The following is a 12,622-nucleotide window of genomic DNA, read 5'->3' as shown; positions in this document are numbered from 1 at the left end:
GGGACCACAGTCTGGACTTGGCAGCTGGTGTCCGGCCGGCCAGGCCCCTCTGGCTCCACCCGGGCCCTGGCTCCGGTCTGTTGTAAGCTGCCTCTTGTGTAAAGGACCCTGCCCGGGGCCGTGTCGGGTGTGTGGGGGGTCACCCACCTGCAGGACCCACCTTTTCACCCTTCCTGTCCCAGGTCCTCCTGCTCCGGACCGTCCCCGCGTGGTGGATGGCAGAGCGCAGCTCTTTGATGCAAGACCCATGTTTCTGCATGTGGAGAGGGTGCGGCTGTGAGCAGAGGTCGGAGCTCGGACCCTGGATGTGTCTCCCTAATGCGCACCTTCCCCTCCCCGACCCGCGCGGCCCCGGGAGGATTTCTGACCCCTCCCTTCCCTCTGTGGCAGGTGGAGCTCACCGGCAACAGCATCTATGAATACATCCATCCTTCCGACCACGACGAGATGACAGCCGTCCTAGCAGCCCACCAGCCCCTTCACCATCACCTGCTCCAAGGTATTTCCTCCAGACGCAGAGAAACCAGAATGAAAACCATACCGCGCTCTTCTGCGTCACTCGAGGGTTTGCTTCCCGCGCTGCCAAGGGGAAACGGGACTGGGGCTGCCCAGCTGGGCCTCCCCAGCACACACGCAGCGTGGGGGGTTTGCTTTCATGTCTCTGTCCTTTGAAGCAACACTATTGATCCCATGTCTCGTGCCAGAGACCAGGACAGGCGCTGGTGGGAGGTAAAGTGAAGCGATCAAGATGTGCTCTTGGTTCAGAATTCCAGGAACGCACGTCTGTCCCTGGGCTTCCTGACCAGAGGGTCCCTGGTAGAACTCAGGGGGTCTGTGAAACGGCGCGGGGAGAATGACATCTTTACTCTATCTGCTTGGAATGCAGCATTTCCTTTGCTTACAGATTATGGGCCTTCTCACTCTCACTCTGCCGGTGGCTTCGCCAACCACGAGTCACACACATTCTTCATTTCACTTCATAGTTCTCCCAGGTGTTGAATCACTGACGCTCATCGCGACTTCAGAATTCCGGGAGTTACGAGGCCGGCTGCTGGCTGTTGTTATTTAATGTGTGAATAAAGCAGCACATTTATAACAAAATCACCACTTGTTTTATTGCCAAAAAATATTATACCAAAAATACTTTGGTAACTGTTTGAATACAATTGGTTCCATTTGTGATCTCTTATACTTTTATCTTCTGCACTTAAAAGCATTATTCTGGGGGCGCCTGGGCAGTTCAGTCAGTTAAGCCTCTGCATTCGGCTCGGGTCATGATCCCAGGGTCCTGGGATCGAGCCCAGCATCCGGCTCCCTGCTCTGCGGGAAGCCTGCTTCTCCCTCTCCTACTCCCCCTGCTTGTGTTCCCTCTCACTGTCTTTCTCTCTCTCTCAAATAAATAAATTTAAAAATCTTTTTTTAAAAAAGATTTTATTTATTTCTTTGACAGACAAAGATCACAATTAAGCAGAGAGGCAGGCAGAGAGAGAGAGAGAGGAAGGAAAGCAGGCTCTCTGCTCAGCGGGGCTCGATCCCAGGACACTGGGATCATGACCTGAGCCAAAGACAGAGGCTTTAACCACTGAACCAACCAGGCGCCCCTAAAAAATCTTTTTTAAAAAAGGTTTTATTTATTTGACACAGAGATAGAGAGCACAAGCAGGCAGAGCATCAGGCAGAGGAAGAGGGAGAAGCAGGCTCCCCGCTGAGCAGAGAGTCCGATGGATCCCAGGGGCTGGATCCCAGGACCCTCAGATCATGACCTGCGCGGAAGGCAGACGCATAACTGACTGAGCCACCCAGGTGCCCTTAAATTTAAATATCTTTAAAAAAAAAAAAAAGTTATCCTGGTTAGGAACCTAACCAACGTAACTGCCGCGCCACGGCATGAATGAGTTAAGAAGCTCCCGTCCAGATGGAGGCAGGTCACCTCCCCAGCCTGGCACGACATGGGGACACGATCCCCCACCTGACCGTCCCATTACTGAACACGGAGGGATCAGGGTCCTACCACCATACGCGCGTGTCAGGACATAACGTGTGATTGTTTGGGGGAGGATGTGGAACACATCGTCACACAGATGACTCCCTAAGTTACAGTCACCGTGCATGCTAGGAAGACGGCCTTGTTCTGGGGTGCTGGCCCTGTAACCCCCTCTCTCTGACAAGCCAATGACCCCAACCAGTATGACGCTCAGTGGGTCTCTTGTCTGCTGGGGACTACAGCATCCCAGCTGGGCCAAAATTCCCCACAGAAAAGAATGCAAAAGCAGAGACCTCAAGCATGGTAGAGTGGGGTGGCCCACAGGTGGAAACGGCCTCCTCCTGCGAGGGGCTACTCTAAGGCTAGAAGGACGGACGGCAGAGAGAGCACTCAGCTTGAAAATCACTGCAGGTACAGCTCTTGGCTCCCGTGTTCTCAGCCCCAGACGTAGTCATTGGGCGTCTTTACCTCACCGAGAGGGATTGCTGTGCTGGTTTCTGAAATGAGGTGGGGGCTTCCTTGTAGCTATGGTCCGTAACTCTCTCTTTTTAAAAGATTTATTTATTTTATTTAAATATTTAAATAAATAAATATTTAACATTTAATATTTAAAAATAATTATATTTATATGCATAAATATTTATTTATTTTATTTTATTCCAAGATTTATTTATTTATTTGAGAAACAAAAAGAGACCGTGAGCGTGCGATGGGGGGTGGGGGGCAGAGGGAGAGGGATAAGTAGACGCCCCACTGAGCAGTGAGCCTGATGTGGGGTTCAATCCGGGGACTCGATCCCAGGACTCTGGGACCATGACCTGAGCAGAAGGCAGACATTTAACCAACTGAGCCACCCAGGCACCCCACTATGTTCTGTAACTCTTGAGTCCTTGCAAACAGTCTGGCCACCTCAGTGCACACAGATAAGCTCGGAAGAAGTAATTTTTAGCCAAATGAGGGCTGGCCGGGAATAGAGTACCTGAGTCTCATTCTTTTACTGCGGGGTTGTTTAATGCTGGAAAAGGCCACAGGAGTCTTAGAGAACTCCTAAAAACATTGTGTTGTTATTGTTCTAGAAAGTTCCACAGTGTGTTAGTACGCAGGAATGGAATTTCTCCCATGAGCTCTGGTTTCATGTCAGCCTTCCATGTCATAGCTATAAATTGTTTATAAAATGACAGCAAACGGTATCTTGGAAACACCATAAGACCCTTCCAATCCCAGTCCCCGTGGGGTTTATGTCTGAGGTGTAGCAACCACACAAGAGAAGCACGGCGCTCCAGGAGAGATGGGGATGCCACCCGACTATGCAAGGTCTGGGGTTCACGAACACTGGGACTGGTCCCCGGCTTCTCGTCCACAGAGCTGGTTTTCTGCCTCTGAGCTCCCCCCCTGCTGCTTCCTGGTTGTTGTGCTGTTGGCTTTTTCCATACTGGATGTTTCATTACTGGGTGAAGGTGTTTAGCCCTGAGTGTCCACACCTCAGTGCATAGCTGGAAATGGTGCAGACAGGCAGGCGTGTTCCCGAGAAGCCTTTATGCCTTGTAGACCCTGGCCCGCTGCAGAGGAATTGTGGATAAATGTGGCCGCCCCTCTAGTGGGGGGGCAGGGCGTGGGACAAGGAGCCTCAGGGGCCATTCCCCTGCTCCCCCTGGGTAGGGGCAGGGAGCACTGCCTCCACTCCTATGGTAACCTTTCTTTAAAAAATTAATTCATTAACTGCTACCAAGTAGCTGTTCATTAGGAGTGGACTGACCTCACCCTTACCCAGGGGCGTGGACGCATCATTCCCGAGAATGGGCGTCTGCTCACTGAAGCATGGGGTGTTTCCTTAGGGAACTCACTTGTATTTGCAATAGTGAGGTTAGAGATGGGTGGGTGAGGCCTTCGGACCAGCCAGGCAAAGACTGAATGGGGAGGGTCAGAGCCATCAGGAAAGGAGGGGTGGTCGGACTGGGGCTGTAGATGAGGGCAAAAGCTTTGATCTGGCCGACCGAGTGGGTCTGTTGGGTTCTTCTCCCCATTCCCTGGCAATCTCGGGCAGGATCGGTGCTCATGGGCACAGCTGGCAGGAGTCCTCTGTGCCAGAGGACTGTGCCTGTGAGCCCTGACCTAGCATCCCCATCCCTGAGGAAGTCAGATGCCTCTGGGCCTTCCTGGCCAACTCAGACATCCTCCCCAGGGCTGGCCAAGGAGGTTCATTTGGCACCAGGCCTCTGCGCACCTGCCCGGAGGGGGCCACGGACGTGCGATCGGGGCTGGGCCTGCTGCTCTTAGAATTCTCAACATCGGCCCTGGGCTGGTGTCCCCCGAGTTCCCGCCATGGCCACGTTTCCGGCTGCCTACCTCTGGAGTACGTAGAAGCCACACCGGGACAGGGCCGGTGTCCCCACCCGACCTGGGGCCCAGCCGCAGGCGGAAGTCCCTGGGTCAGGGGCTGGGCGTTCTGGGATGGGGCCTCTGGCTGCCTGGTCTGGTCCTGAGGGTTGACTGAGGTCCTGAGGTCGTGGGGACAAAATCAGGGCAAGCATCACCGGACAGCTGGCCCATCTAACGCCACTCCTGCTTTCAGAGTATGAGATAGAGAGGTCGTTCTTCCTGCGGATGAAGTGTGTCTTGGCGAAAAGAAACGCGGGCCTGACATGCAGCGGATACAAGGTACGAGGAGCCTGGCGTGGCGGGAGGGAAGCGGGAGTCGGCGGTGGGCCTTCGCGGCTCTAAGGGTTGCTTCCCGTGCGAGAGCATCTGCAGACAGCACGCACCGGGACCCAGACATCTCGCCCTGCCCCAGGCAGAGCTAGTTTCTAGGGAGGCTGCTCGCCCCAGCTCCGGCAGCAGGTACAACAGCTGGTGTCCCGCGAGGATATTCCAGGAGGACTGGATTTCATCGCATGAGACCAGGAATAAATGTGGGCAAGGGCAGAACTTTCCTTTCCTGCAGTTTCCTCTTTGCCCGGGTCTGTGCCCCTGGAGCCTCCGCCCTCTAGTTACTGAGAACCCGTTTGGCGGGGTCGCAGTGACTATGCCCAGCACAGAGACGGTGCTCCTGCCCTGGAGCCTTTGACCAAACCCAGCGATGGCTGTGAGGTGCCTGACTAATGGCAGAACCCGTTCTGAGGGCCAGGGAGCTTTGGTCCGCAGACTCTTCATCTCCTTCATCACCAGTCATCGCAGCCCGCAGAGGGGAGTCTTCCTGTCCCCACTTTATGGTCATTAGGGACGCAAGCAGAGACGGGACGAGACCAGCAGAAGGCCCTTGTGCTAAGGGGCAGAGCTCCTCCTGGCTGCCTTTCTCTGCCAGACCTGGGCCCCTGCTCTGGCTCGCTCCAGAACTCAGGAGTCGGTCCCCTGACGCGTCCAGGGGTGGCGTGGTGCCTCCGTACCAGAGTCAGCCACTCCCGGGCGGATGGGCAGGTTGGGGGACATCAGGGCTGAGCATCATCGCCTTCCGAGCTTCTGAGTCCTCTCTGGAGCCTGAAGTGACTGTTTCTCCCACCTTTGTCCTCTCTTTCCGGAATGCTGCCCCCTCTGCCCTCCTCCATACCACAGCGGCTGCCTCCCCTTCAGCTTCCCCTCAGCACCCCCCCTTTGAACCCCACACTGAGCTTATAGTTTGGGGACACATTTCTTATTTGCTGACCCAGACTCGAAGCCCATTTCGACCAGGGGTGGAGAACCCCCAGCGCTGTCCTCTACCCAACAGACTTGGGTCTTGAGTTATGCCTGCCACTTATTAACTGTCTCATCTTAAGCAAGACAGATCACCGACCTTGTCCTTGGTTTCCTCATCAGTAAGATGGGACAATGGACTGGACGGATTTTAAGATTTGTTGGAGCCCTAAAGAGTGAACGCATCCAGGAGTCCCGGAGGAATGTTTTAGAAAAGAGATTTTAAGATTTTAGCTGTTCATTGATTGGGATCCTTTCAAGATTTTACTGACTCTCACTTATACAAATGCTGCCAACAGTGAGGCTGAAGGTTGCAACAATGTTTCTCTCGGCCGTTTGAAACCCTGTACATTCTCTCCGGCATGGTTTTTGGCTATAACTATCACAGGTTTCCATAGAGCCATTCCAGCTTAGGGCTCATTACAAGGCGATAGAATCTTGAGTTACAAACAAACAAAACAAAATAAAAATACATTAAAGGAAGACCCTTGATTCTACTGAAAGAATTCTTCATTTACTGGTGGAATGGTGTAGCTTGTCAAGTGGTGTGTCAAGTTAACATGTTGTCAAATCGAGTCGCACCGGGAGGTGATGAGCATCATGGAGCCAACGGTCAGCTTCCCACGGTGCTTTCGTTGTGCCTCTGATGGTGACTTGGTGATGAGTTGATTATAGACAAATGCATTATGATTGGAGTCTTACCTTGTGGAGTTACTTGAGCAGAATCAATTGGGTGAGACAACCCTTACATTCTATCATGATAGTTTCCTGAGAAAGAAGCATGTTGGCCTGACTGCTCAGTAGAGGCTGGGCTGGGCACTATCCAGCATGCTCAAGAAGGCAGGCAGGCTCCAAGCCAGGAGGAGGGGGTGTCAGTCTGACCCCTGGGCACCCGGCGGCTGACTCTGCTCTCTGCTCTCCCAGGTCATCCACTGCAGCGGCTACTTGAAGATCAGGCAGTATATGCTGGACATGTCCCTGTATGACTCTTGCTACCAGATCGTGGGGCTGGTGGCCGTGGGCCAGTCTCTGCCGCCCAGCGCCGTCACAGAGATCAAGCTGCACAGTAACATGTTCATGTTCAGGGCCAGCCTCGACCTGAAGCTGATCTTCCTGGATTCCAGGTGAGTTTGGCTTCTGCTGCTCCTGCAGAGTTCCGGAAGCCCCCAACGGTGGAAACTGCCCCAAGAGCTCCCCTGTTAAGCCAAAATGTAAGGAGGAATAAGTCGTACTAAGAATGCAAGTGAGAGAGGTGCCTGGGTGGCTTGGTCAGTTGAGTGTCTGCCTTTGGCTCAGGTCATGATCCCGGGGTCCGGGGATCGAGCCCCGCATTGGGCTGCCCGCTCAGCGGGGAGCCTGCTTCTCCCTCCCCTTTACTGCTCCCCCTCCTCATGCTCCTTCTCTCTCTCAGAATGTGAGTTAGAAAGCGATTTAGTGAACCAGGTCATGAGTTAAAAGACCTGCTATCAGCCGTAGGCCTCAGAGCATAGCCGCTTCTCCAGGTACCAGGTTTTATATTATTTTATATTATTTACTTCTCCCTTCATCATCTCACTGGAGTAGGAACTGGCAATACGTGTTGTGGATACAAGGTTTTGAAGGCCACGAGGTCGGGATTGTCTTGTATCTCCATGAAGTCGATAGGACCTTACGATTGAAAGAATGTAGGAGTGTGGGTGGTGGGGCGGGGGGCTGCCCACGCAGGCCGGTGGGAGGCCATCCGAGCTGTGGCGGCCACCGGAGCTGAGGCTGCGAGCAGACAGGCAGCCTTCCCTGGGGAAAGCTGTGGCCGTGACCTCAGTGGGAGCCCCCGGCTGGCCCTGGCCTGGGAGGGCACCTCCGGCGGGCGGGGAGGGTCACGATGCAGTGGCTCCAGACCCGGCTCTCTCAAAAGTCCTTTCCCTTCTTACTTGAGGATGCCTGCCAGTCGGAAGGTCTGATCCTCGAGAGAAGGGAGCGTGAACCAGGCAGAAGCACTGATTTGTGTTCGCTGGGCCCACGACAGCCTGCTCGGGGGAGGGGGGTGCTGGAGCAGCCCCGCCGTCCCCCAGGGCAGCCCAGAGGACTTCACAAGCCTGGAGGCCTCAAGCCTGTGGGGCTTCTCTGGGCTTCCCTTTTCTCGTCTGTGAAACAAGTCAGCCCTGCCCTGCCCACTGGGCTACCCACAGGCTGTTTAGGGCAAGTGAAATCTGAACCCAGACAGGAAGCATTTGTAAAAGTAAAAAGCCTGATGGGCCTGCAAGGTGAGTCTCTCTGCCGCCTTATAGCCCCCTGGAGTCCTCAGCCGTACTGGGAGGACTCCATGTTCAGAGACCCCACTTCTGCTTTTTGGTATGTGTGGCTAAGGTTTCTGGGCGAGAGGAGAGAGATACATCTATATGTTAACACACACACACACACACACACACACATATATATGTTAAATATATTGTTGTTGTTAAAATTTGTTGTTAAAATTTGTAGCTTTTTCCCCCATCTTTTTAACTGTGGTAAAATATACATGCCATAAAATTGGTCATTTTAACCAGTTATGGGAGAAAACCACACATATTTGGTTAGGGCTGGGAAGAGAAGATGCCAGTTAGCTTAGTTCGTCGTTAGCACACCTCAGAACCTCAGAACCCTGCAAAGGTAGAGAAGTGACAAGGGTTGACATGATGGACTTGGCCTTTGTGCTCCCAGGAGCTCCAAGCAGAGTATGCATCACTCTTTGGGGAAGGAGGCCGGCCCCTTTGGGCAGGCGGACACTGACAAAGGCTGTTTCCTGTTTCCTGCAGGGAAGACTGGCACCTGCCTGGAGGGGCGGAGGGGAGGGGGGTGGGGGGGCGGGGGGGCTGCCTGGGGTGTGGCGGAAGTGCCAGCAGGCAGTGGTGGGAAGGGGTTCTTTCTGGATTCAGGAGCCACTTTTAAAAGTGAACTGAAAAGAGTTCCAGTCCTCCATGTTCATTATTTTAGACACTTGGGGGAGGTTCTCCCTTGTTCTGTCTGTCTCCTCCTCTGGTTTTCCTTTGAGGGTTCCAGGAAAAGCCTCTGAGGCTCAGTGAATTCTCTAGAAGAGGGAGGTGTCCCCAGAGAAGAGACTTCAGGTCTTAAATGGCTCAGTGCATGCAGCTTTGAAACAAAAAGGACAAACAGAGGGCTCTGCTGACAGGCCAGACTGCTCGGGGAGGGAGCCTCAGGCATGGGCTTTCTTGAATGCCAGCAACCTTCCACCTCAGTGTGAGGGCCAGACCCCTGAGGTGAGTAGGAAAGAAAGACTGTGAACTTGCAGAAGACATCCTGTCTCTGCAGAAGTCCCCGCGGTTCTCCCAGCTAAGTACCAGGAAGCTTCTAGCAAAGCTTCTGAAGTCCAGTCATCTAAGAGATGCTTAAGAGAGAGATGAGCTGGAGATTTCTTCACCCCACTCTGGTCTCTGGTCCATTGTAGCTCGGTCTCTGAGAGGTCTCTGGGCTGGGGGACAGAGGGGCTAGCCCAGGACCCAGAGGTCAGCAGAATGGCCCGGCGGGGTGAGAGATGTCAGCTCCTGCATCCAAACCCCAGAGGCCACTGTGTGGGCTTGGCTTGAAGCCCAGCAGCCCTAGAGTCACAGGGACCTGGGGGGTGGCCACTGGGCCCCCCACCCAGTGTAATCCCAGACACAACTGAACTCAGCGTAACCTGAAATTTGGTTCATAGGGGTTTTGTGGTATTTCACTTTGAAACTGTAGCTGGTGCTTTTGCTAAGGATGGGTGAACCCAGCCATGTTTGGGGTTTGGCAAATCCGTCTGACAGGTCTTCAGACACTGGAGGTTTGGAAAAAACCAGGAGGGCATGCTGCCAGACCCTTCTCTTTCCCTTTAATTTTTAAAACCAGCGTGCACTTTGATGAGAAACTTAATACATGTGTTTCTGATTCATTTACACGTTTGGGGCCGTTGTTCTGTAACTTTGCTTCCAAAGGGTCTGGGAAGCCTCTTTCATCCCCACACCGTAGAGATGCCTGGTTTTCTTTCTGGGGGGATGCCAGGTCTCAGTTTTCCTGCCACACAGTTCGACTCCAGTGGGGCCTGAAGCTCTAGGTGGCCCTTAGACACGTCCCCCGAGCCCTGAAAGGCTGTGGCAAGTTCCTTTTTCACCTACCTCCAGCTCCATCTCCTTCCCACCCTGGAGGAACACCATGGAAATGTGTACACCAAATAGTGAGTAATTCCAGGGAAATATGAGGCTCCCGGAGATTTACAACCCGAAGCCCGCACAGAACTCAACAGAAAGGGAAGCAGGTTACAGAATGAAAGTGAGGTCAAGTTTCCCTGTTTCATTTCTAGCCAACATTTCAGACAGAAATCAGCGGGACCCCCAGTCCGGGCCCCACCTCTGACCCCCAGAACCGCCTCCCTTCCCTTAGAATCCTTCTCGCCCGCCTCTTTCATCTGTTCTTGAATATCTGTCACCAAGACGTTAGGGCCACCTCCTCCGAGGGCACAGCTCCCAGCTCAGCTGCCCAGGGCCTGAGGGGCAACACCGTTGCTGCCTGCCCTTTTCACCTCCGGAGGGAGTAATCCGAAGGCCAGTGATGATGTGGGCTTGGACCTTTGAGGGCTGTTTTTCCTCACAGAGCTGATGTGGGGCCTCTTGAAGAGAATCTTCATTCCTGGGGCTTGATGAGAACAGAGAGGTGACAATGGCAGGAAAGCCCGGGGACATGCTGCCCTTTCGTCAGCAGATTGAAGGTTTACCTTGCAGTCATGCTATTTGTGGGGGCTGTTCTACTGTTTTCTGGGGGCTGCACCACCATGCTCCACTCATAGGAGGGGTCACTGGCTCCAGCTAGTCTGAATGAGCCACTGCCCAACCAGGGCGTCCGGAGACCACGGCATCCGGCAAGACATCAGGGCTCACACACCCCGTAGCCCACCTCCGGATGTGGATACCTCCCAGGTGGCCAGCAGTGGGTGAACAGCCAAACCTAATGTGATATCTACATGCGCTAGAACATTACCTAACCGTGAAAACGAACCACCTCTATCACAAGCCACAGCATGGGCAAACCCTGAAAACATGATGCCAGGTGAAAGAAGCCAGACAAAGGGACGTATGCCACAGCATTCCACCCCTCTGCGATACCTGCTTTTTAAAATTTTTGTTTGTTTGTCAGAGAGGGAGAGTGATCGCACAAGCAGGGGGAGTGGCAGGCAGAGGGAGAAGCAGGCTTCCCGCGGAGCAAGGAGCCCAAAGTGGGGGACTCAATCCCAGGACCCCAGGATCATGACCTGAGCCAAAGGCAGCCGTTTAACTGACTGAGCCACCCAGACACCCCACTTGTAAGATATCTAGAATAGTAAGATTCATAGAGACAGAGGGAGAGTGAGGGTTACCTGGGTGCAGTGGGGAGTTCTGGAACTGGAAAGGGTGCTGGTCCGACAACGTTGTGGATGTAGTTATTGCACTAAATGTACACTTAAAAATGGTTAAAATGGCAAAGGTTTTCTACTATGCATATTTTACCATAATAAAAAAACAAAGGTTCCCATTGGACTGTCACCCAAAAGCTCTAGGAGAGTGGGTCTTTCTCCCACTATCGGCATCAAACTTCAGGTGTAAGCGCCCCCAGAGAAGCTTGACCCCAAAAAAGGAAAACATGTTAAGCCATCAAATGTTCTTCTAGACGGTGGTTTCAGAAGAACATTCCCGCTCACAAACACTGCTACATCCTGCACCGGGCTAGAGTTCAAAGACTGTCTTCTTGTAAAAAAGATCATTCTCGGTTTCCAAAACCAACATCAGCCCCCCTCCCCTGAGCCTTTTAGCACTTGATGCGTTGGCCAAACCAGTATTAGTTTAAATGAAAGGCGATCAGCAGAGCCGCGTAACCCACGGAGCCACTGTCCCCCTCCCCCCAGGGTGACCGAGCTGACCGGGTATGAGCCGCAGGACCTGATCGAGAAGACCCTCTACCACCACGTGCACGGCTGTGACGTCTTCCACCTCCGCTATGCGCACCACCTCCGTGAGTACAGCTCACTTTGAGCAGACGTTGGGCTGTGGGCGGGGCCCGCCGTGGGCGGGGCTCGCCGGGGTTTGGGCGGAGCCAGGAGGCCCTTGTCGGGTACCAGGGTCGTCCGCTGTGCACACGTGAATTTTAAAAGTCCTGCGCACTCCATCCACCCCTCCATTAAGCACAGCTACGGGTCCGATCTCAGCCGTGCAAGCTCACCTTCCGGTGATGTGGCTGGGGTAGGATGGTAGGGAAGCTGCTGGGTTGGAGATGGTGGATTTACAACCTGAATGTCTCTGTGACATCTGGACACCGGCTGCAAATGAGGGCAACCAGCGAAAGAACCAGCACATACTGGTTTAAGTGGTTAAATATGTTGCCAGCCCCGTGAGGGAGCTTCTCCTGTTCATAGCTTTCTTTTACTGCTGAGGAGGAGCTGAGGTTCAGAGAGGTTCCGCCACTTGCCTGGGGTCACACAGTGAGAGGCAGCAGGCGGTCTCTGACCGCTGTCCACCACCTGGTTGGCAAGCTCAGGGGAGACCCCAGGTTTCCAGGGTGGGGAGAAGTCAGCATGGAAAGAGGGAATAATCAGTATTCGATTCGCCAATGCAGACCGTTGGGTGAACATCTGCGTGGCACCGAGGTGGCTTCAAGTCACTGAAATGTTTAAAAAAGTGACACTTTTCTTCCGGAATTGGCATGGAGCAGGATACCTCATCTTCTCATGGTCCAGCCTTCCGTGCCAATGGCCGGCACGGGGGTGCTTGGTAAGGGGGTGGAGAAGCTTCGAGGAGCCGGATCTTCTCCTGCCCCCATTCTCGCTTTGCTTTGTGTTGATGAGGAGGCGTTCGAGGACAAGTGGCTGGTGTCAGGCTGAGGGTGGACGGCAGGTCAAGGACTGCTCGTTCTGGCCGCATCGTCTGCATGCCCAGCCGTCTCTCATCCCACTGGGCATGGCAGTCACTAGGGTGTCGCTAGGCAGACTCACACAGC

The 12,622-nt window shown here is 53.8% G+C and overlaps 1 protein-coding gene across 1 annotated transcript in view; it reads left to right on the top strand.

Annotated features, from left to right (window-relative positions):
• SIM2 (SIM bHLH transcription factor 2) overlaps positions 1-12,622 on the top strand; it is a 53,911-nt gene that overhangs the window by 19,628 nt on the left and 21,661 nt on the right. Inside the window, exons 4-7 of the mRNA XM_082722776.1 lie at positions 391-499; positions 4,557-4,642; positions 6,578-6,777; positions 11,535-11,641. Coding sequence (XP_082578902.1) covers positions 391-499; positions 4,557-4,642; positions 6,578-6,777; positions 11,535-11,641 — 502 coding nt within the window. The remainder of the gene's footprint in view (positions 1-390; positions 500-4,556; positions 4,643-6,577; positions 6,778-11,534; positions 11,642-12,622) is intronic.

Source organism: Mustela nivalis (genome assembly GCF_964662115.1).
Source record: "Mustela nivalis genome assembly, chromosome: 1".
Lineage (NCBI taxonomy): Eukaryota > Metazoa > Chordata > Mammalia > Carnivora > Mustelidae > Mustela > Mustela nivalis.
This window is presented reverse-complemented; position numbering and strand designations above follow the sequence as displayed.